Here is a 24700-nt window from a genome sequence, read left to right on the forward strand (position 1 = left end):
GGGGAGAAGGTATTGAATTTATTCTTCTCCTCAGTCTTCATGAGGGAATCGGGGGGGCTTCAGTAACCAAAACTGCAGTGTTTATCCTCATGACATCACAGGAAGCACCTCCATGGTTAACAGAGGACAGAATTAAAATTAGACTTGGGAAACTTAACATTAATAAATCACCGGGGGCAGATGGCTTGCACCCGAGGGTACTTAGGGAACTCAGTCAAGTAATTGCCAGACCATGCGTTCATAATTTTTACTGACAATCTACTGACTGGAATGGTACCAGCTGATTGGAGAAAAGCCAATGTAGCACCAATATTTAAAAATGGCCCAAAATACATCCCTGGGAATTACAGACCAGTTAGCCTAACATCAATAGTATGTAAACTCTTAGAGGGGATGATAAGGGACTATATACAAGATTTTAGTAATGAGAACAGTATCATTAGCAGTAATCAGCATGGATTCATGAAGAATCGTTCTTGCCAAACCAATCTATTTATCTTCTATGAGGAGGTGAGTTGCCATCTAGATAACGGCAGGCCCGTAGACGTGGTGTATCTGGATTTTGCAAAAGCATTTGGCACAGTTGCCCATAAACCTTTACTGTACAAAATAGGGTCCGTTGGCATGGACCATAGGGTGAGTACATGGATTGAAAACTGGCTACAAGGGCGAGTTCAGAGGGCGGTGATAAATGGGGAGTACTCGGAATGGTCAGGTGTGGGTAGTGGGGTCCCCCAGGGTTCTGTGCTGGGACCAATCCTATTTAATTTGTTCATAAAAGGCCTGGAGGATGGCGTAAACCATTCAATCTCTGTATTTGCGGACGATACTAAGCTAAGCAGGGCAATAACTTCTCCGCAGGATGTGGAAACCTTGCAAAAAGATCTGAACAAATTAATGGGGTGGGCAACTACATGGCAAATGAGGTTCAATGTAGAAAAATGTAAAATAATGCATTTGGGTAGCAAAAATATGAATGTAATCTATACACTGGGGGGAGAACCTCTGGGGGAATCTAGGATGGAAAATGACCTGGGGGGTCCTAGTAGATGATAGGCTCAGCAATGGCATGCAATGCCAAGCTGCTGCTAACAAAGCAAACAGAATATTGGCATGCATTAAAAAGGGGATCAGCTCCAGAGATAGAACAATAATTCTCACGCTCTACAAGACTCTGGTCCGGCCGCACCTGGAGTAGAGGTCGACCGATATGGGTTTTTCTCTGGCCGATGACGATATTTAGAAATCTCGGTGGCCGATGGCCAATATGTGATGCCGATTTTTTTGGGCCGATATATTAGGCCGATTTTTTTTTTTTTCTTTTTTTTTTTTTCCTTCATCTCATAAAATTTAACAGTTAGACCCCTTTCACACTGGGGCGTTTTTGGGCTAAAAATAGCGCCTGTAAAACGGCTCCCCTGCAGTCTCAGTGTGAAAGCCCGAGTGCTTTCACACTGAGGCGATGTGCTGGCAGGATGTTAAAAAAAAGTCCTGCAAGCAGCATCTTTGGAGCGGTGTATACCGCTGCTCCACCACTCCTGCCCATTGAAATGAATGCGCACCGCTGCCAAAGCGCCTGCAAAGCGTTTCGGCAGCGGCGCTTCAGGGGCGCATTTAACCCCTTCCTCGGCTGCTAGCTGGGTTATAAGCTCCCCGCTAGCAGCCGAATAGCGCCGCTAAAATTACGGTAAAGCGCCACTAAAACTAGCAGCGTTTTACCGTCAGCGCATGCCCGCTCTAGTGTGTAAGCAACCTAAAGTGATACAGAAAATTTTTTACATTTAAACATTTATTAAACAAAACAAACCTCCAATCAGTTCACTTGTATGTAGAATTTAGATAAAATAAAAATAGAAAAAAAAAACTATATCTTAAAAATAAATACACAAAAACAGGTAATCAAAACTTTTGGACGAAAAAAAATGGGCTAACTTTACTGCTTAGTTTTTTTTTTAATTTATTAGTGTATTTTTTTTTTTTTTTTTAAATTGCGTTTGAAAGACCGCTGCGCAAATACCGTGTGACATAAAATATTGCAACAACCGCTATTTTATTCCCTAGGGTCTCTGCTAAAAAAAAAAATATATAATGTTTGGGGGTTCTAAGTGATTTTCTAGCAGAAAATACAGGATTTTTACTTGTAAGCAACAAATGTCAGAAAAGATTTAGTCTTTAAATGGTTAAACTGAGAGCTTCTACACACAGAATTCAGCTCATTCAGAAGTGTAAACATTGTATCAATTCAGGTTCTTTTTATCAGATTTGGCAGGCTGCCCAGAGAGGGGAGAGAAGCGCTTCACAGAAGAATACAGGCAACTTGTATTGACTTCAGAAGTCATTTGCAAGTCGCGCTGAGTTATATCGGCCTTTTTTATCAGCACAATCGGCCAATGCCGATTAAGAAAAAAACATCAAATATCGTCCGATATATCGGCCAGCCGATATATCGGTCGACCTCTAACCTGGAGTATGCTGTCCAATTCTGGGCACCAGTCCTCAGGAAGGATGTACTGGAAATGGAGCGAGTACAAAGAAGGGCAACAAAGCTAATAAAGGGTCTGGAAGACCTTAGTTATGAAAAAAGGTTGCGAGCACTGAACGTATTCTCTCTGTAGAAGAGACGCTTGAGAGGGGATACGATTTCAATTTACAAATACCATACTGGTGATCCCACAATAGGGATAAAACTTTTTTGCGGAAGGGAGTTTAAAAAGACACGTGCCACTCATAAAAATTAGAAGAAAAGAGGTTTATTTACTGTAAGAGCGGCAAGGATGTGGAATTCCCTTCCACAGGCGGTGGTCTCAGCTGGGGGCATCGATAGTTTCAAAAAAACTATTAGATAAGCACCAGAACAACCGCAACATACAGAGATATACAATGTAATACTGACATATAATCACACACATAGGTTGGACTTGTGTCTTTTTTCAACCTCACCTACTATGTACAGTCAGGTCCATAAATATTGGGACATCGACACAATTCTAATCTTTTTGGCTCTATACTCCACCACAATGGATTTTAAATTAAACGAACAAGATGTGCTTTAACTGCAGACTTTCAGCTTTAATTTGAGGGTATTTACATCCAAATCAGGTGAATGGTGTAGGAATTACAACAGTTTGTATATGTGCCTCCTACTTTTTAAGGGACCAAAAGTAATGGGACAGATTAACAATCATCCATCAAACTTTCACTTTTTAATACTTGGTTGCAAATCCTTTGTAGTCAATTACAGCCTGAAGTATGGAATGCATAGAACGCAGATGCTCTGCCAGGCCTCTACTGCAACTGTCTTCAGTTCCTGCTTGTCCTTGGGGCATTTTCCCTTCAGTTTTGTCTTCAGCAAGTGAAATGCATGCTCAATCGGATTCAGGCCAGGTGATTGACTTGGCCATTGCATAACATTCCACTTCTTTCCCTTAAACTCTTTGGTTGCTTTCGCAGTATGCTTCGGGTCATTGTCCATCTGCAAGGCGAAGCGCCGTCCAATGAGTTCTGAAGCATTTTGCTGAATATTAGCAGATAATATTGCCCGAAACACTTTAAAATTCATCCTGCTGCTTTTGTCAGCAGTCACATCATCAATAAATACAAGAGAACCAGTTTCATTGGCAGCCATACATGCCCAAGCCATGACACTACCACCACCATGCTTCACTGATGAGGTGGTATGCTTTGGATCATGAGCAGTTCCTTGCCTTCTCCATACTCTTCTCTTCCCATCACTCTAGTACAAGTTGATCTTGGTCTCATCTGTCCATAGGATGTTGTTCCAGAACTGTGAAGGCTTTTTTAGATGTTTGGCAAATTCTAATCTGGCCTTCCTGTTTTTGAGGCTCACCATTGGTTTACATCTTGTGGTGAACCCTCTGTATTCACTCTGGTGAAGTCTTCTCTTGATTGTTGACTTTGACACACATACACTTACCTCCTGTAGAGTGTTCTTGATCTGGCCAACTGTTGTGAAGGGTGATTTCTTCACCAGGGAAAGAATTCTCTGGTCATCCACCAGTTGTTTTCCGTGGTCTTCTGGGTCTTTTGGTGTTGCTGAGCTCACCAGTGCATTCTTTCTTTTTAAGGATGTTCCAAACAGTTGATTTGGCCACACCTAATGTTTTTGCTATCTCTCTGATGGGTTTGTTTTGTTTTTTTCAGCCTAATGATGGCTTGCTTCACTTATAGTGACAGCTCTTTGGATCCCATATTGAGAGTTGACAGCAACACATTCCAAATGCAAATAGCACACTTGAAATGAACTCTGGACCTTTTATCTGCTCCTTGTAAATGGGATAATGAGGGAATAACACACACCTGGCCATAGAACAGCTGAGCAGCTAATTGTCCCATTACTTTTGGTCCCTTAAAAAGTGGGAGGCACATATACAAACTGTTGTAATTCCTACACCGTTCACCTAAATTGGATGTAAATACCCTCATATTAAAGCTGAAAGTCTGCAGTTAAAGCACATCCATTGTGGTGGTGTAAAAGATTAGAATTGTGTTGATGTCAAAAATATTTATGGACCTGACTAACTTTTTAACTATGATGACACTTCCCATCCTTGCCGCTAATCCAAATTGTGATAGGAGGTTTGTCTCCCCCTCCTCCCCCAGGTTAGGGGGCCTATAGCATACTCCGAGTATTACTTTCCACTTAATTTCCTCCCTTTGGAGCTCTACCCATAAGGATTCCACCTCCTCCCTTGCTCCCTTAGTGATGTCATCTCTCACATTCACTTGTACATTATTCTTGATATAAAGGCATACCCCTCACCCTTTTTTACCCTCTATCCCTGCGATAAAGCGAATACCCTTGAATGGTTGCCAGCCAATCATGAGGGCTGTTGAACCAAGTCTCTGAAATTCCCACAAAATCTAAATCCTCCTCGTACAATAATATCTCTAGTTCTCCCATCTTATCCGCCATGATCCTGGCATTGGCGAACATGCCACGTAGTTTAGACCAGTCACATACTGTCTTCTTATTGGGTGTTCCGAGGTTGCAAATAGAACTTGTTACTACACTTACCTTGGGTTTATGTGCTTTAGTCAACCTACCACTAATGCCCCCAATACTACCCTCTGAAATATGTTCCATGCTGACCATCTCTACCTCTGCACCCCCCCCCCCCCCAATAGCTTAGTTTAAAAGCCCCTCTAACTCTTCGGCCATCTTCACTCCCAGCAGATCTGCACCCTCCTCATTTAGGTGCAGTCTGTCCCTTCTATAGAACTGGAGACCACCTGAGAAGTCGGCCCAGTTCTCCAAATCCCTCCTTTCTACACCAGCTCCCCAGCCACTTGTTTACTTCCCTAATCTCCCCTTGCCTTTCGGTTATGGCTCGAGGTATCGGTAGTATTTCTGAGAATACTTCCTTGGAGGCCCTTTTCCTCAATTTAGCTCCTAAGTCCCTAAAATCGTTCTTTAGGACACTCCATCTGCCTCTGACTTTGTCATTAGTGCCAACATGCACCATGACAGCCAGGTCTTCCCCAGCACCTCCCAGTAATCTGTCCACCAGATCCGTGATGTGCCGAACCAGAGCGCCCGGTAGACAGCATACAGTTCGATGCTTCAGGTCTTTGTCACAGATTGCCCTCTCTGTCCTTCTAAGAATTGAGTCCCCTACCACTAGAATCTGTCTTTCCTTTCGCTCCCCCCCACTCTCACTGGAGGAGTTCTTCCCTTGGCAGCTAGGGGAGTCCCCCAGCGCCAGCAGTGCTGGTCCTTGACTGATTTCACCAATGTTACTCAACGAGGAGTACTTATTGGGATGTTCCAGCCCAGTATCGGCCTTCCTGGCACTTTCCACTCTACCATTCCTGACTGTCACCCATCTACTCTTTTCTAGTGCCTGCACCTCTTTGCCTCCACACGCCTCTGTGCTGGCCCCTGCCGGGTACGTTCCCAGATCTCCTTTAGTATGGATGGTCTAGTCAGTGCTGACAGTTGCTTCCCTAGATTCAGAACGTGGGCTTCCAGGGAAACAATGTGCTTACATTTTGCACAGCAGTATTCGCCCTCGGATGATCAAGGAATGCATACATGCTGCAAGATGTACACCGAGACGCATCTCCACAACCGCCAGGCACCTAGTATTAGTACCTACTAATTTAATGAGGATTGGGGATTATACCCTGTCCAAATTAACAACTAGCTTCCTGACACTAATACTCAACCTCTCTGGAAGTCCAGACGGCCTCAGGCTCCCGGCTCACAGGGTGAGGGAAATTGAAAGGGAGGACTTATAAGTGCATTCTTTTACATTAAAAGCTTTTGTTTTTAAATAATGCACTATAGGAGATGTCTCTTGAATAACAGCACACAGTATCGTGTCAGCAAGGCCACCTGCAGTACGGTCTGTGCGTCGTGACGTCACCGCTGACTCCGTCTGACGAGTTTCCCCTCAGAAGGCATCAACTAGTTGACGCCTTCTGAGGGGAAACGTGTCGGGCGGAGTCAGCGGTGACGTCACGATGCATGGACTGTATTACAGGCGGCCCCAGTTGACGCCTTCTGAGGGGAAAAGCATCGAGCAGAGTCAGCGGTGAGCTCACGACGCACAGACCGTACTGCAGGACACGATACTGTGTGCTAATATTCAAGAAACATCTCTGTGCCAACTTTTACATTAAAAGCTTCTGTTTTAAAAGAGAATGCACTAGGAGCCCGCCCTTTCAATTTTTATCAGCCAGGAGCCTGAGGTCGTCTGAAGTTCGAGAGGTGGCTATAGAGAACAGTGTCCTTTTCATCTGTGATTACCTATAATGTGCATTTGATCCTTTGGGTCTGGTAAGCGGCCATTTTTTCACCCAAGAGCACGGCGGTGATGCACCTAGCACTTCGAAGGCTACCTCATCTTACAACAAGGCACTAACACAGAGGAATTGGGGCATATGATTGGCTCCACTATCTATTTTCATTCTTTCACTTTTATGTGTATTTTTGTGTATTTCCACTTCTATTTTTTCATTTTTACATGCAATAATTTTTCTAAATGGACTTTGTCAATTTACTACATTATGGTTCATAATGAATTCATTTGCACTTTTATATGAGTTTTTGGGAGTGTGTGCATCTTTGACTGGTTCCCGACCGGCTCCTGTACATTTACGTCGGCAGAATGGCATGGCTGCGCAAAGTAACGTACCCGTACGTTACTTTAAATTTGCCGCCGTGTGCGCGCCGCCCTGCTGCGAGCTCCGCGAGTCGGGTCGCGGGTCCTGTGGACTCGATCGCCGCGGGGAGATGCTAATGTAAACAGCATCTCCCCGTTCTGCCTAGTGACAAGTGTCACTGGATCTCTGCTCCCTGTCATCGGAGCAGAGATCAGTGACGTCACATACACAGCCCATCCCCCCTACAGTTAGTAATCACTCCCAGTACTGATTTAACCCCTCCCCGCCCCCTAGCTGTTAACCCCTTCACTGCCAGTGTCATTTACACAGGAATCAATGCATTTTTATATCACCGATTGCTGTATAAATGACAATGGTCCCAAAAATGTCCGACATAACATTGCAGTCACAATAAAAAAAAAAAAAAAAAAAAAAAAAAATCGCTGATCGCCGCCACTACTAGTAAAAAAAAAAAAAAAAAATTAATAAAAATGCCATAAAACGATTTTTTTTTTTAACCAAAAATATGTAGAAGAATACGTATCAGCCTAAACTGAGGAAAAAAAATGTTTATTTTTTTGGGATATTATAGCAAAATGTAAAAAATGCGTTTTTTTTTCTAAATTGTCGCTATTTTTTTGTTTATAGCGCAAAAAATAAAAATTGCAGAGATGATCAAATACCACCAAAAGAAAGCTCTATTTGTGGGAAAAAAAAAAAAAAAGGACGTCAATTTTGTTTTGGAGCCACGTCACACGACCGCGCAATTGTCAGTTAAAGCGACGCAGTGCCGAATCGCAAAAAGTGCTCTGGTCAGGAAGGGGGTAAATCCTTCCGGGGCTGAAGTGGTTAAATAGGCATGCACCACCCCAAGTGTCACATTTAATAAAAAGCTGTGATTAGCTATTATCACTGTGTATTTATGGAGACAGCGCATCTTTTTAACTTTATCACTACTACTTATCCTGGTATTCAAGGATTTTTCTGGTGCAGCAGTCCCGATACTTTGATTGGCTAAGTACAACCTTGGACTACACCGACAGACCTAGCCGGGACAGAGGCTTTTGGAGAGGACTGAATGCAAGCCTCTTGCCAACAGATTATGGGCCCTGGCATTTGGGGTACCCTTGAGGTGTTGTTACTTTGGCTTTGGGTCCTTGTCCCCCAGGGGACACAGACTGTGGGGACCCTGTATTTGCCATATTAGCAATAGTGACTGAGTCATACTGTTGGGACTCATACTGTGAGGAGATGCTAATATCAACTCCATTCACCTGTCTGATGTCAGCTATAATGTGTTTAATGTAAATGAGTCCATGTTAGCATCTAAGCAAGTCTCGCCTTGCTTTGTGCGTTGTGAGCGGTTGGAATATCTGATATCTATATCCAGACTGGGAGGAAGTGGTATACTGACGGAAGCACTCAAGCGGAGTGAGGGACGTTCCGTGACATACACCATTAACCCAAGTTTGGGTGGACGGCCATATCTTGGTAGGTTTGCAGTTGTGCCATACTCTTTCCATTTTCGGATGATTGATTTAACAGTGCTCCATGAGAAGTTCAAAGCTTGGGATATTTTTTTTTATAACTAACCCTGCTTTAAACTTCTCCACAACTTTATCCACAACTTTATCCCTGACCTGTCTGGTGTGTTCCTTGGCCTTCATGATGCCATTTGTTCACTAAGGTTCTCTAAGAAACCTCTGAGGACTTCACAGAACAGCTGTATTTACACAGAGATTAAATTACACACAGGTGGACTCTATTTACTAATTAGGTGACTTCTGAAGGCAATTGGGTCCGCTAGATTTTAGTTGGGGGGTATCTGAGTAAAGGGGTCTGAACACAAATGCACACCACACTTTGCAGATATTTGTAAAAAAATTGAAAACCATTCATCATTTTCCTTCCATTCACAATAATGTGCTACTTTTTATTGGTTTATCGCATCACAATTACATTTACATTTTTAACATGACAAAATGAACAAATGTTTTGGTTTAATACTGCTTTAACAATATACTTTGGATGAATCATAGTGTTAAGGATGTGGGTTTGCAGCAAGCTATTTAGTATGTTAATAAACAGTACTTAACCATTGGAATTTGACGTCTTTTAAGGGTACAACGTAGACTACGGTTAATCCTCTGGTAGCGCTCCTCGGCGGTGTAAGCAGGGTGCTCTTGAGCAAAAACAAAAACAAATACACATAATGAAATTTAGCAAAGCATCAACAGAAAATGATGATCCTTCCACTTAACAAGCGGATTAAACATCACATTGTAAGTGTTTTCACATCACATTTTTAGTGGGCGTTAACGCTGGACTTTGGATACAGTGAATGGATGTCTTTAAAATGAAAATAGCATCCAAAATCTGATCGTACACTTACGCTGTTCTGAATTAATATGGTTCCTTATTATTCATCTTTCTGCACAATGTTCTAGCACTGTTTAAAATCTAGTGTAATGCCAATCAAAACTCCCCCTGCCCCGCCCACAACTTTCTTTTGGATAGGATGAAAAATGGACTCATTCATTTTTTATTTTAATTTCTGCATTTTATTAAAAGTGATTTATCACTTCTACTGAAAAAAAGCTCTCGCCAATTAGGCACACATACATTTAAAATGTTTTTATTTTCTGTGGGTAAGGGCTTCGACCTTTTGCCAGTTTTGTATTGCTCTTTTGCATTCCCACAAAAAAAAAAAAAAAAAAAAAAAAGGCTGGTTTGGCCATACTTCTCCTGTAGATCACAGGAGTGCACTTAGTTTTGTACTCCTGTAATCCAGATTCAGCTGGCAGCAGGGTAAAGTCATCAGGCTCTGCAGGGATCCCGACAATATTATCGGGATCAGCCCCAGATGCCTGACCGGCAGCTAGCTCAGCTTCTCAGCATGCAGCTTAGAGCCTGAGCCAGTCACTACCCCCTTTATAGTCTGACCCTCTAGGGAGCACTGGAGGGGCAGAGCGATGAATGACAGTCACCGCTCTGTGCTCCGAGTAGACCCAGAGATCTTTGATCACTCAGTTCTCGGTGTAGAGGAGTAGAGGAGGCTGGGAATTGATGCAGGATTAGTAGATCAATGCTGCTTCTACATAGACGAGTATGATTGTTAATTTTTTTTCCCCCTCTTTTAAAGTGAATCTGCAGCAGGCTATAAAGGGGGTATGTATGTCTTAAGCCAGTAACAAGCCCTTGCTGACCTCTATAGCTACATGGACTAAAGCAATTCTTCCTCAAAGCCCACAGCAGAAGTCCTTCATATTGTTCATCAGTAGCTCAGCTCAACCTGCCTGGCTTCCTTCCAGCAATGACTTTCCAGCCTTCTAATTTTAAATGTAAACACGGATCACATGCTTTTAGAGGGGGACCTGAGCTGCTGAGAAACAATTGTCGGTGCTTTTGCTATGAGTTTTGAGAATGATTGCTTAAAGTGGAACTTCACTCATTGATTATGTTTAATCCTTATGCTGTTAGCATTAGTAAATAGAAAGGAAAGTATATTATATTTACATGTTCTGAACCGTTTTTTCACATTTCTTCAGTTACTTCCTGGTTACCATGCCCAGACAAATCATATTATACATCCCAGTAGTCTTCAGGAGGGTTTTTTTCAGCTAAGCACACCCTCCTGCCTGTGTTTCGTCAGATTAGGCAACCCGTCAGAATATGTAACGGATGTAACGCTCAGTCGCCGCCATCTTGCTACAACCTGCACTCCTCCATAGTAAGGATACAATGAGAAGGGGGCAAACGGACATCTTGTGGAGTTTTGAATTTCACACCTTTTTGGCAGCGCCGAAATGTCACTTCCATTACACATTCTGACGGGTCGCCTAATCTGATGAAACACCTACATGGTTGAGCTAAGAGCAGGAAGTAAATGCAACATGAATCATCTGCCCCTACTCAAGATGGCCATGGCCAGAAATACTAGGGGCGTGTTTTTTTTAAAGTGATTTCTCAGCAAAATAAGCATGGAGATGTGTATGGATGGATGGAAGACTTTTCTTTGAATATTAAAAATGAATTAAATAGCATTTTCATTTTGTGGAGCTCAGATGCAGTATAGTTCCACTTTAAAACTGAAGTCTAGAAAAAACAAAAAAACTAAAAAATTTGGTTACAGCTTTAGTCACATAACTGACCTGCAATACAACTCCAATGCCCCAAAAAAGTTGGGACGCTGTTTAAAATCATAAAAACAGAATGCAATGATTTGCACCTCTCAAACCCATAACGAACGACAGAAAATAAAAATATTAAAATGTTTTAAACTGAGAAAATGAACAATTATAACCTCTTCATGTCCACGCTATAGCCGAATGACGGCTACAGCGCGGACCTACTTTGCTGGGAGGGCGTCAATACACGTCCTCCCGTGCTCGAGCGGCCTGCGTGTCTCCTGCAAAGTGCGCTCTATGACCAGCGAGTCTGAGACTCGGCTGATCACAGATCGGAGTAAGGGGTCGATCCCAACCCCTTACCACGTGATCAGCTGTCAGCCAATGACAGCTGATCATGTGATGTAAACAGAGCCGGTAGTCGGCTATTTTTTTCTCCTCACACTGATAGTGCGAGAAGAAAAAAAAAAAAAAAAGCCGATCACCGGAGGCTGTGTGAGGGACATTAGTCACGATCGTGGCGAGGCTCTGTAGAGTCATCTGTGCCCACCTATGCCACCTACCAGTGGACAACAGTGCCTACCAGTGCCCATCAGTGCCGTCTTATCAGTGCAGCCTCATCAGCGAATATCAATGAAGGAGAAAAATAACCTGTTTGCAAAATTTTATAACAAACTATGAAATTTTTTTTTTTTTTTTTTAAATGTCTTTTTTTGTGTTTAGCAAAAAATAAAAACCCAAGAGGTGATTAAATACCACCAAAAGAAATCTCTATTTGTGTGCAAAAAACTTCATTTGAGTACAGTGTTGCATGACCGCGCAATTGTCATTCAAAGTGTGACAGCACTGAAAGCTAAAAATTGGTCTGGGCAGGAGGGGGGGTTTAAGTGCCCAGTAAGCAAGTGGTTAGGAAAAAAAAGATTAAAAAAAGTTAAAGTTTAAAATTGATGGCAGCACTCAAAGTTGGAACAGGGCCATGTAAATGTTTAAACATCTGGGAACTGAGGAGACCAGTTTCTGGAGTTTGAGGGCGGCGGCATTTCTGAATCATATTCAGATATGGCTTCTTTGCATGATAGAGCTTTACCTTGCATTTATGGATAGTATGGCGAAATGTACAGTGGATATAAAAAGTCTACACACCCGTTAAAACGTCAGGTTTCTGTGTAAAAAAAAACATTATATATGAGAGAAAGATAAAATATTTCAGAACTTTCCCCACCTTTAATGTGACCTATAAACTGTACAACTCAGTTCAACAAACTGAAATCTTTTAGGTGGAGGAAAGTAAAAATAAACTAAAATAATATGGTTGCATAAGTGTGCACACCCTTAAACTAATACCTTGAAGCACCTTTGATTTTATTACAGCGCTCAGTCTTTTTGGGTATGAGTCTATCAGCATGGCACATCTTGACTTGGCAATATTTGCCTACTCTTTGCAAAAACACTCCAAATCTGTCAGATTGCGAGGGTAACTCCTGTGCACAGTCCTCTTCAGATCACCCCACAGATTTTCAATCGGATTCAGGACTGGGCCATTCCAAAACTTGAATCTTCGGGTGAAGCCATTCCTTTGTTGATTTGGATGTATGCTTTGGGTCGTTGTAATGCTGAAAGATGAAGTTCCTCTTCATGTTCAGCTTTCTAGCAGAAGCCGGAAGGTTTTGTGCCAATATTGACTGGTATTTGGAACTTTCATAATGCCCTCTACCTTGACTAAGGCCCCTGTTCCAGCTGAAGAAAAACAGCCCCGAAGCATGATGCTGCCACTACCATGCTATACTGTGGTATGGTGTTGTGCATTGTTTTTGCGCCAAACATATCTTTTGGAATTCTGCCCAAAAAGTTCAACCTTGGTTTCATCAGACCAAAACACATTTTCCCTGCTTTTGGGAGACCTCAGATGTGTTTTTGCTAAATGTAGCTGGGCCTGGATGTTTTTCTTGGTAAGAAAAGGCTTCCGTCTTGCCACGCTACCCCATAGCCCAGACATATGAAACATTTGGGAGATTGTTGTCACATGTACCACACAGCCAGTACTTGCCAAATATTCCTGCAGCTCCTTTAATGTTGCTGTAGGCCTCTTTGTAGCCTCCCTGACGAGTTTTCTTCTAGTCTTTTCATCAATTTTGGTAGGAACGTCCAGTTCTTAGTAAGGTCACTGTTGTGCCATATTTTCTCCACTTGATTGTCTTCACTGTGTTCCATTTTATATCTAATGCCTTGGAAATTCTTTTGTATCAGTCAGGGGAAGGCTACCTTTTAACAATGAGATCCCATGGCTTTTGCTGTAGGATGAGACTAAGAAAATATCAGGAAAGACCTTCTAGAACAGCTGAACTTTATTTGGGGTTAATCAGAGGCACTTTAAACTTATGGCAAGTGTGTATCGACTCCTATTCAACATGAGTTTGAATGGGATTGCTTAATTTTGAACACAGCTACATCCCCAGTTATAAAAGAAGGTGTGCACACTTCTGCAACCACATTAATTTTCTTATTTTTAATCCCCACCCCTTAAAAGATTTCAATTTGTTTGTCAATTGATTTGTACAGTTTATAGGTCACATTAAAAAGGTGGAAAAGGTTTTGAAATGATTCATCTTTGTCTTTTTTTTTACATCACAGAAACCTGACTTTTTAACAGGGGTGTGTGGACATTTTATATCCACTGTACTCACAGACAGTGATTTTTTTAACGTATTCCTGAGCCCATGCATTGGAGGTCCATCACAGAATCATGCCTGTTTTTAATGGAGTACACAGGCATCCAATATTGCGTTTCGGCCTGGTCACTCCCGTTTCGGCCTGGCATACAGATATTTTTCCAGGTTCTCTGAATTTTTTGATGATATTTTGTAAGGGAGAAGACGGCTCAGCTATTTTTTTTTTTTTAATAAAGGACTTGTCAAAAACTGTCTTTTTTTTTTACTTTTCACTGCTTTTTGGGGTGAATGGGTAGGGGTACAATTACCCATTCACGTGGGGGTGGGGGGTGGGATCTGGGGGCCCCCCCTTGTTAAAGGGGGCTTCCAGATTCCGATAAGCCCCCCGCCCGCAGACCCAAACAACCACCGGCCAGGGTGGTCAGGTAGAAGCCCTTATCCTTATCAACTTAGGAGCAAGGTTCTTTTGGGGGGGTTTAACCCCCCAAAAAACCCATCCACCCATGTTGAGGGCATGTGGCCTGGTATGGTTCAGGAGGGCGTACACCATTTTTCGCCTCTGAATCCATACTAGACCTGAAGGGCCTCATGCCGTTGTTTCGCCAGTAATTTTTCCTATTTTAACATTTAGCTGTCAGCGGGGAACCCCCGACAGCCGACATCTAAATGTTAAAATAAAAAAAAAACTGCCGGCGTGTTCATGAGCCATCACTCATCAGTTGTTAGGGACGCGTGGCGGCCGGGTTCCCGGCACCCTCCTTAGCAACCAGCTATATACAGTGTTTGAAGTTCAGTTCAGTCACTTATTTTGGATGACAAACGGATGAATACTTCATCTGTTTTGACGTGACTGAACTGATGAAATGAACGGTCCCGTATGTGTGAAAGGGGCCTAATAGTAAAGCAAAGCTTTTATTCTGTCTCTTCGGAGTAGTAAAAGTAGGTCATTTTGCTTCCGTTTCACATTGTCCTGTGTACTATATGAAATCCTTGTAGTCTGGACAGATAGACTTTTAATATAACAAGAATCACATTACATCAGATACCAATGTGCATCTACTTTATGGAAGCCTGTGGCTGCTTTGGAGTGGCTAGACAAAAGCACAAATAAAATGACAAAAATCTGTCCCTTCATCATTAAGCCCCATCACCTTCCCTGCTACGCCATGGCTGGTACAGAAATCATTACCAGTGCTTAACCAATTAGAAATGCATTTCCAAGCTGTGTCTTTACCCGTAGGAAGCTGAATGATCTAGAAGTGGTTGCCTGCTCTATTAAACTGAAAAAAAAGACACTCAATTTGACAACGGTTTTAGAATCAACCATATTCTTGTAAGTGAGGAACTTCTCCGTATTTGCTTGCTATAACAAATCATGATATGAAAATAAATCTCCAAAAGTACCACACATTGCAGCAAAATGGTTTAGTAAGGTACCTGTCCTCTTATCCTTTCCTTTATTCATCCTTTCCCTAGGTCTCCTCACTTCCTGCTCCAAGTACAGAAGAACCTTCTCTTGCTCTTCCCCAGAGCGGTTCATAAACTCATTCCATATCTGCAAAAAAAACATGATTTTTTTTTTAGAGGAGCTATGTAGCAATACACTACTTCAAAACATAAAAGCACAACTCAAAAACTTTGCATAAGATGGTTAGATGCAATCTTCAGAAGGTAAGTGCTTTTGCACAATGTAGTGTAGTGTGCAGGTTCAGAATTCAAATAATACTTTACAATCCATATACTTTTTCATCTGAAGCACTTCATGAAGCAGAGATAGATATGACAAAACGGTGCCTATTGTTACAGCATTTAAAAAAAAAAAAAAAATATCACTTTGTACGACTCAAGTCACTGTCATAAAAACACAGACAGACAGGTAAGTTAAAGTGCCTAACTACTGCTAAATGGATTGGAAGGGTTTGCGGAAGTGGCTAAAATACACTTTACGTAAAACTGAATCATTTGGGAAAAGCCACACTCCTAATGGTTGAATCTAAAGAGAAAAGTTTTTGTTCTCATCGCAATGGAAGCACTGGACTGCTTAAAACCGTATTAAGCCCAAAACCAAAATATGTAATATATTGCTGCTTACCAATCATTAGATGCGGTGGCTGCATTAGTTTTCTTTTTTAAGTTTTCAACTGGTGATCCGGCCAGTAACACACCTCCTGTATTGGAATGCCTCCACTCTGCATAAATGATCAGAGAGGGCACAGCAGACAGCAACTTAGTCAGCCTGGGTGGGAGGGGATTGTTAAATGTACTATCAGATTTAAATACACTAACAAATTGAAGCCGAACCAAAGACTGGGGTAATCACAATTTTGAGAAGCTGCTTAACAGCAGCAAGAAGATCATGGCAAGGAGAATGGTAAATTTGAGAGCATGAAGTGGGGTAGAGGCAGGGTCTGCAACTCCAGTTTGGAGCCCCTAGAACTGACGGTCAGGACCCAGACATCTGAGATTTCCTGTGACCAGAAGGCTGACAGATGTCTCCCTACTTTGACAAATGGGGAGCCCATTCATTGGGAAGAGGTCTTGTAGCCAGACTTAGCTGGATTAAAAATATCATGTCTTCCAACAAAAGTTTGTTCCAGACTTCGGCTTAAAGGCTGAAGACCTGAGAGGGAAGATCATTTTCCACTCTACAAAAAACAAAAAATATTTCCTGCTTAAGCTCTACATTTAATAAAATATTTATAGGGCAACTCCACTTTTGTGGGGGAAAAAATAGCAAATTAAAAAAAAATTATAGTGTATACAATTGTGACACAAGTGAAATTGTAAATTGACTGTTAAAACAAAAAACAAAAACAAAAAAAAAAACAAAACAAAAACAAAAACAACCCAAAAAAACCCAAAACACACCTTTCCTTTTCAATCTGCAGCGCTGTCATTTTCTGTAAAACGCAATGCAATATGGCTACCTGGAAGAGTTCTGTATACAGAACACCCCTCAGATACAGTGAGGAAAAAAGTATTTGATCCCCTGCTGATTTTGTACCTTTGCCCACTGATAAAGAAATGATCAGTCTACAATAAATAATGGTAGATTTTAACATTAAGAGACAGAACAAAAGAATCCAGAAAAATGCATTTAAAAAAAGTAATAAATTGATTTGCCTTTTAATGAGTGAAATTCCCCATCAAATCACTAAGATTTCTGGCTCCCAGGTGTCTTCTATACAGGCAACGTGCTGAGATTAGGAGCACTCTCAAAAGGGAGTGCTCCTAAACGCAGCTTGTTACTTGTATAAAAAGACACAAAGCAATCAGATTCCAATCTTTCCACCATGGCCAAGACCAAATAGCTGTCCAAGGATGTCAGGGACAAGATTGTAGACCTACACAAGGCTGGAATGGGCTACAAGACTATCGCCAAGCAGCTTGGGTTAGAGGGTTATAACAGTTGGTGCGATTATTCACAAATGGAAGAAACACAAAATAACCGTCAATCTCCCTCAGTCTGGGGCTCCATGCAAGATCTCACCTCGTGAAGTTTCATTGATCATGAGAACGGTGAGGAATCAGCCCAAAACTATATGGGAGAATCTGGTCAATGATCTCAAGGCAGCTGGGAGCATAGTCACCAGGAAAACAATTGGTAACGCACTACGCCTTGAAGGTGCCAGCAAGGTCCCCCTGCTCAAGAAAGCATGTACAGGCCCATGTGAAGTTTGCTAATGAACATCTGAAGGATTCAGAGGAGGAGAACTGGGTGAAAGTGTTGTGGTCAGATGAGATCAAAATCGAGCTCTTTGGCATCAACTCGACTCGCCGGGTTTTGAGGAGGAGAAATTCTGCCTATGACCCCATGAAAACCATCCCCACCATCAAACATGGAGGTGAAAGCATTATGCTTTGGGGGTGTTTTTTTGCTAAGGGGACAGGACAACTTCACTGCATCAAAAGGGATAACGGACGGGGCTACATACTGTCAAATCTTGAGTGAGAACCTCCTTCCCTCAGCCAGGAAAACACATGGCCAAGGCAACAAAGGAGTGGCTCAATAAAGCAGATTAAGGTCCGGTCCTAGAGTGGCCTAGCCAGTCGCCAGACTTTAATCCAATAGAAAATATGTGAAGGGAGCTGAAGGTTCGAATTACCAAACGTCAGCCTCGAAACCTTAATGACTTGGAGAGGATCTGCAAAGAGGAGTGCAACAAAATCCCTCCTGAGAGGTGTGCAAACTACAAGAAACATCTGACCTCTTACATAGTAGGTGAGATTGAAAAAAGACACAAGTCCAACCTATGTGTGTGATTGTGTCAGTATTACATTGTATATCCCTGTATGTTGTGGTCATTCAGGTGATTATCTAATAGTTTCTTGAAGCTATCAATGCTCCCCGCTGAGACCACCGCCCGTGGAAGGGAATTCCACATCCTTGCCGCTCTTACAGTAAAGAACCCTCTACGTAGTTTAAGGTTAAACCTCTTTTCTTCTAATTGTAATGAGTGGCCACAAGTCTTATTAAACTCTCTTCTGCGAAAAAGTTTTATCCCTATTGTGGGGTCACCAGTACAGTATTTGTAAATTGAAATCATATCCCCTCTCAAGCATCTCTTCTCCAGAGTGAATAAGTTCAGTGCTCGCAACCTTTCCTCATAACCAATATCCTCCAGACCCTTTATTAGCTTTGTTGCCCTTCTTTGTACTCGCTCCATTTCCAGTAAATCCTTCCTGAGGACTGGTGCCCAGAATTTTACATTTTTCTACATTGAACCTCATTTGCCATGTAGTCGCCCACCCCATTAATTTGTTCAGGTCTTTTTGCAAGGTTTTCACATGCTGCGGAGAAGTTATTGCCCGGCTTAGCTTAGTATCGTCTGCAAATACAGAGATTGAACTGTTTATCCCATCCTCCAGGTCGTTTATGAACAAATTAAATAGGATTGGTCCCAGCACAGAACCCTGGGGAACCCCATTACCCACCCCTGACCATTCTGAGTACTCCCCATTTATCACCACCCTCTGAACTCGCCCTTGTAGCCAGTTTTCAATCCATGTACTCACCCTATGGTCCATGCCAACGGACCTTATTTTGTACAGTAAACGTTTATGGGGAACTGTGTCAAATGCTTTTGCTAAATCCAGATATACCACGTCTACGTCTTCCTTTATCTAGATGGCAATTCCCCTCCTCATACAAGGTTAATAGATTGGTTTGGCAAGAATGATTCTTAATGAATCCATGCCGATTACTGCTAATGATACCGTTCTTATTACTAAAATCTTGTATATAGTCCCTTATCATCCCCTCCAAGAGTTTACATACTATTGATGTTAGGCTAACTGGTCTGTAATTCCCAGGGATGTATTTTGGGCCCTTTTTAAATATTGGTGCTACATTGGCTTTTCTCCAATCAGCTGGTACCACTCCAGTCAGTAGACTATCTGTAAAAATTAGGAACAACGGTCTGGCAATCACTTGATTAAGTTCCCCAAGTACCCTCGGATGCAAGCCATCTGGTCCCGGTGATTTATTAATGTTAAGTTCCTCAAGTCTAATTTTAATTCTATCCTCTGTTAACCATGAAGGTGCTTCCTGTGTTGATTCATGAGGATAAACACTGCAGTTTTGGTTACTGAAGCTCCCCGATTCACTCGTGAAGACTGAGGAGAAGAATAAATTCAATACCTTCACCATCTCCCCATCCTTTGTAACCAGATGTCCTTCCTCATTCTTTATGGGGCCAATATGGTCTGTCCTCCCTTTTTTACTGTTTACATACTTAAAGAATTTCTTGGGATTTTTTTTTGCATTCTTTATAAAGTCTGAATGCTGAGGATGATCCCTCAACCTAGTATTTTTTGAAGGCCTTCTCCTTTGCTTTTAGATGCATTTTTACACTGGAGTTAAGACATCCAGGATTTTTGTTCGCTCTTTTAAATATATTACCCAATGGGATACATTGGCTAATGCCCTTATTTAATATGCTCTTAAAGAAAACCCATCTCTCCTCCGTATTCTTTGTTCCTAATATTTTATCCCAATTTATGCCTTTTAGCAAGGTTTGTAGTTTAGGGAAGTTGGTTTTTTGAAATTCAGTGTCTTTGTATTCCCTTTATGTTTCCTATTTGTGTGATTTATACTGAAACTAATTGACCTGTGATCGCTGTTACCTAAATTGCCCCATATTTCCACATCCGTGATCAGGTCTGTATTGTTGGTAATCAGTAGATCCAGTAATGTTTTATTTCTAGTTGGTGCGTCTACCATCTGACCCATAAAATTGTCCTGCAAGACATTAAGGAACTGGCGAGCCTTAAATGAATGCGCAGTTCCCTCCGCCCAGTCTATGTCTGGATAATTAAAATCCCCCATTATAACACTTCCCATCCTTGCTGCTAATCCAATTTGTGATAGAAGATCCGTCTCCACTTCCTCCCTCAGGTTAGGGGGCCTATAGCATACTCCCAGTATTATTTTCCCCTTAGCTTCATCCTTTTGGAGCTCTACCCATAAGGATTCCACCTCCTCTCTAGCTCCCTCAGTGATGTCATCTCTCACATTCACTTATACATTATTCTTGATATATAGGCATACCCCTCCCCCTTTTTTACCCTCTCTATCCTTGCAGTATAGGGTATACCCTTGAATGTTTGCCAGCCAATCGTGAGAGCTGTTGAACCAGGTCTCTGAAATTCCCACAAAATCCAAATCCTCCTTGCACAACAGTATCTCTAGTTCACCCATCTTGTCCACCATGCTCCTGGCATTGATGAACATGCCACATAGTTTAGACCGGTCGCATATTGTCCTCGTATTGGGTGTTTTGAGATTGCAACTAGGACTTGCTACTATACTCACCTTGTGTTTTTGTGCTTTGGTTAACCTACCACTAATGCCCCCAATACTACCCTCTGGAATATCTTCCGCGCTGGTTATCTCCGTCTCTGGACCCTCCCCCCCATCGCCTAGTTTAAAAACCCCTCTAACTTTTTGGCCATCTTCATTCCCAGCAGATCTGCACCCTCCTAATTTAGGTGCAGTCCGTCCCTTCTATAGTACCGGTTACCGACTGAGAAGTCGGCCCAGTCCTCCAGGAACCCAAACCCCTTCTTACTACACCAGCTCTTCAGCCACTTGTTTACTTCCCTAATCTCCCTCTGCCTTTCTGGTGTGGCTCAATGTACCGGTAGTATTCCTGAAAATACTACCTTGGAGGTCCTTTTCCTCAATTTAGCTCCTAAGTCCCTAAAATTGTTCTTTAGGACACTCCATCTGCCTCTGACTTTGTCATTGGTGCCAACGTGCACCATGGCAGCCGGGTCTTCCCCAGCCCCTCCCAGTAATCTGTCCACAAGATCCGTGATGTGCCGAACCCGAGCGCCCGGTAGACCTCTGAATGCGAAACAAATGTTTTGCCACCAAGTACTAAGTTATGTTTTGCGAAGGGGTCAAATGCCTATTTCACTCATTAAAATGCCAATCAATTTATAACTTTTTTGAAATGTGTTCTTCTGGATTTTTTGTTATTCTGTCTCTCACTTTTAAAACAAACCTACCATTAAAATTATAGACTGATCATTTCTTCATCAGCAGGCAAACGTACAAAATCAGCAGGGTATCACATACTTTTTCCCTTACTGTATGTCAAAAGCATTGGGAGGCCTGTCTTTACACGCACATGAACTTTGATGGCATCCCAGTCTTAATATATATAGAGAGAGAGAGAGCGAGAGAGAGAGAGATCTATCACTCTTTGTTATATTGCAGCCATTTGCTAAAATCATTTAAGTTATTTTTTCCTCAATAATGTACACACAGTACCCCATATTGACAGAAAAACACAGAATTGTTGACATTTTTGCAGATTTATTAAAAAAGAAAAACTGAATTATCATATGGTCCGAAGTATTCAGACCCTTTGCTGTGACACGCATATTTTTTTTTTTTACTTTAAATCCTCTTTATTGAAACACAACAGTTCACAAAAAAGAAAAAGCAGATAAAATCGCATTCTGGAGACTGACATAACCAGTATTTGCATAGTCCTCAACTTTTACCGTATTTGTACAGCAGTCCACAAAAAGAAAAAGCAGGGCACATGAACATCGGTAAAATACCCTCCTCTACCTGAGGGACATACAAAATTTTTCCCCTTTTTACTCCCTTTCCCTCCCCCTCCCCCCGCCTTCACCCCCCCCCCCCCCCAACCCCCTTAAACCTCATTCTCCCTCCCCATTCGCCCCGTGCTTCTCCCACATCACCCAATCCTTCCATATTTTCTCAAATTTTTTGTGATTACTTCTTTTCTTATATATAAGTTTCTCTCTACTAACTTCCTCCTTCACTTCTTTCACCCATTCTTCGAACGTCGGGGGATCTTTTCTCTGCCAGTTCTTGGCTATAAGCTTTTTCCCTTGAAACAGGCACCTGACTATTGCAGTCTGTGTATCTCTCGCAGGCTGTTGCTCCTCCATTAGACCTAGTAGGCAGATCTTGGCACCCATACTTAGTGATGTCTTAAAAATGCAATTTATCCTGTCCACAATACTTTTCCAGTATCTATACAGTTTTGGGCAACGCCAGAACATGTGTAATAGATCTCCCCTCTCTCCTCCGCACCTCTGGCACCCCGAGTCTTCCCTCCTCCCCATCCTAAACAGCTTTAATGGTGTAAAATACGCCCTGTATATCAGATATAAATGCCTGGGCCCTAATGACAGCACATACTCCCATTGACTGTCCGACATTTTCCCAATCTCATCCTCCCATTTCTTCCTATTTTTGTCCTCCGCTCTAACCCCCTGTATCGAGATTCTTAAACTGCTGTACATATCAGATATCAGACCTTTCGTAGAATCTGAGTCGACCAGTTTTCTCACAGAGATCATGTCGCTCCATAGTGGCTCCTTACCGTTAAATTGTGCGTCTAGAGCGTGCCTAACCTGCAAGTATTTGTAGAATGAACGGTTAGGGATCGCGAATTCAATCGCTAGTTCCTGGAATGTTTTTAATCTCCCGGCTTTATAAAGCTGTGAGAGATAATGGATGCCCCGCCGATCCCACTCTTCAATCCTCCCCATTATTTTCACTTCGTTAAGCTTGCTATTATCCCACAATGGGGAGAACTCCGAGAAATCTACATAGCCCATTATTTTTTTGACCTTGGTCCAGCTCTTGACCATCAACTGGGTAGTGGGACATCTGGTGATAAAGGAGTCCGCCTCCAACGCTTCTACTATGGTGTCGTGGTTAGTATCGCCTAGGAGTACTTTATTCCCCGTTACCTCTTTCCCGGGCCTATTACACCCTCCCATATGCTGGACCTGTGATGCCAAAAAGTAACATCCCGGATCCGGCACTCCCAGTCCTCCCTCCTCTGTCGTTCGCCGGAGCGTCTGCAGGCCGATCCTTGCTGCGCCGCCTTTCCAAATCAGCTCTCTAAATAAGCTGTCCATTTTATTGAACCATCGTTTAGCAATCCAAAAACAGGTGAATTATGCAGAATATATCAAATTTGCGGCATCCAAACCATTTTTATCAGGTTACAGCGCCCGGCGACCGACAGGGGCAACCGTCCCCACACCCGACATTTCTGTTTAAGTTTTTTCATTAATGGGACTAGATTTTCTGCAATATATTGTTCCGGCTCCCTTGAGATATTAATCCCCAGGTATTTCATCTGATTGACTACCTTAATTTGTGTGGTTTGATACGGAAGGGGCTCCGTCAGGGGGTCTATAGGTAATATTGCTGACTTTTCCCAATTAATTTTTAACCCGGAGAAATGGCCAAAGTCTTCGACCATCCTCATGGCCGTCCTTAATGACTCCTGCGTATCCCCTAGGAATAACAGAATGTCATCTGCGTACATTGCTATTTTCTCCTCTCCCCTCCTTCTTTTAAACCCCTGAACCCCCTGAGACTCCCTTATAGCCACAGCCAGCGGCTCTATTGCCAGAGCAAACAGGAGGGGCGACAAAGGGCACCCCTGCCTGGTGCCCCTTCTTAATTGAAACCACTCTGAGCATTCTCCATTGACTCTGACCTTTGCTCTTGGCCTGTCATATAAGAGGCTTAGCCAATGAACAAAGCCAGGGCCAAACTGGAATTCCGCCAACACCTTCCAGATATAATGCCACTCCAGGCAGTCAAATGCCTTGGTGGCATCTAACGAAAGGAGTGCCCTCTTACCGCTATTCGCCGTGGGGATCTGCATATTTAAATATACTCGTCTTATGTTCGTACTTGTAGCTCTGTCCGGGATAAACCCGGTTTGATCTATATGAATTACTCTAGAAATTATTTTCTTTAGCCTTGTTGCCAGGGCCTTTGCCAGAATCTTCACGTCCGAACATAACAGTGATATCGGTCTATATGATGCCATCTCTAACGGGTTTTTCCCCTCCTTCAGCAATACAATTATAATGGCTTCTGTCATTGAGACTGGCAAATTACCATCCTTCCCAGTGCCGTTTAGTACTTCCAAAAGCATGGGGAGCAAAAGCTCCCCATACTTTTTGAAAATTTCTACGGGTAAACCATCGGGACCAGGGGCCTTCTGGTTCGCCATGTCTGCCACAGCCCTTTGTAATTCCCCAAGTGTCAGCGGGGCATCCAACATCTCCCTATCCTCTCTCGTGAGCGGGGTTAACTTAATCTGATCAAAGAAAGCTGTCATTTCCCCCGCCACATCTTCCTGAGCCGAGCTATATAAATTTTTAAAGTACTCCCTAAACTCTTCTAATATTTCTGGGTTAGAATTTTTTATTATTCCCTCTCTTCCTTCTATCGCTGGTATGGAATTCGGAAGGCCATTGGCCTTT

At 42.4% G+C, this 24700-nt stretch overlaps 1 protein-coding gene across 2 annotated transcripts in view; it reads right to left on the bottom strand.

Annotated features, from left to right (window-relative positions):
- R3HDM4 (R3H domain containing 4) overlaps window positions 1–24700 on the bottom strand; it is a 155093-nt gene that overhangs the window by 40917 nt on the left and 89476 nt on the right. For both annotated transcript variants that reach the window (XM_073594057.1, XM_073594056.1), the window contains exons 4-5: window positions 15359–15476; window positions 9222–9307 (exon numbers count right to left, since the gene is read on the bottom strand). In XM_073594057.1, coding sequence (XP_073450158.1) covers window positions 9222–9307; window positions 15359–15476 — 204 coding nt within the window. The remainder of the gene's footprint in view (window positions 1–9221; window positions 9308–15358; window positions 15477–24700) is intronic.

Source organism: Aquarana catesbeiana, linkage group LG01 (genome assembly GCF_042186555.1).
Source record: "Aquarana catesbeiana isolate 2022-GZ linkage group LG01, ASM4218655v1, whole genome shotgun sequence".
Classification (NCBI taxonomy): domain Eukaryota; kingdom Metazoa; phylum Chordata; class Amphibia; order Anura; family Ranidae; genus Aquarana; species Aquarana catesbeiana.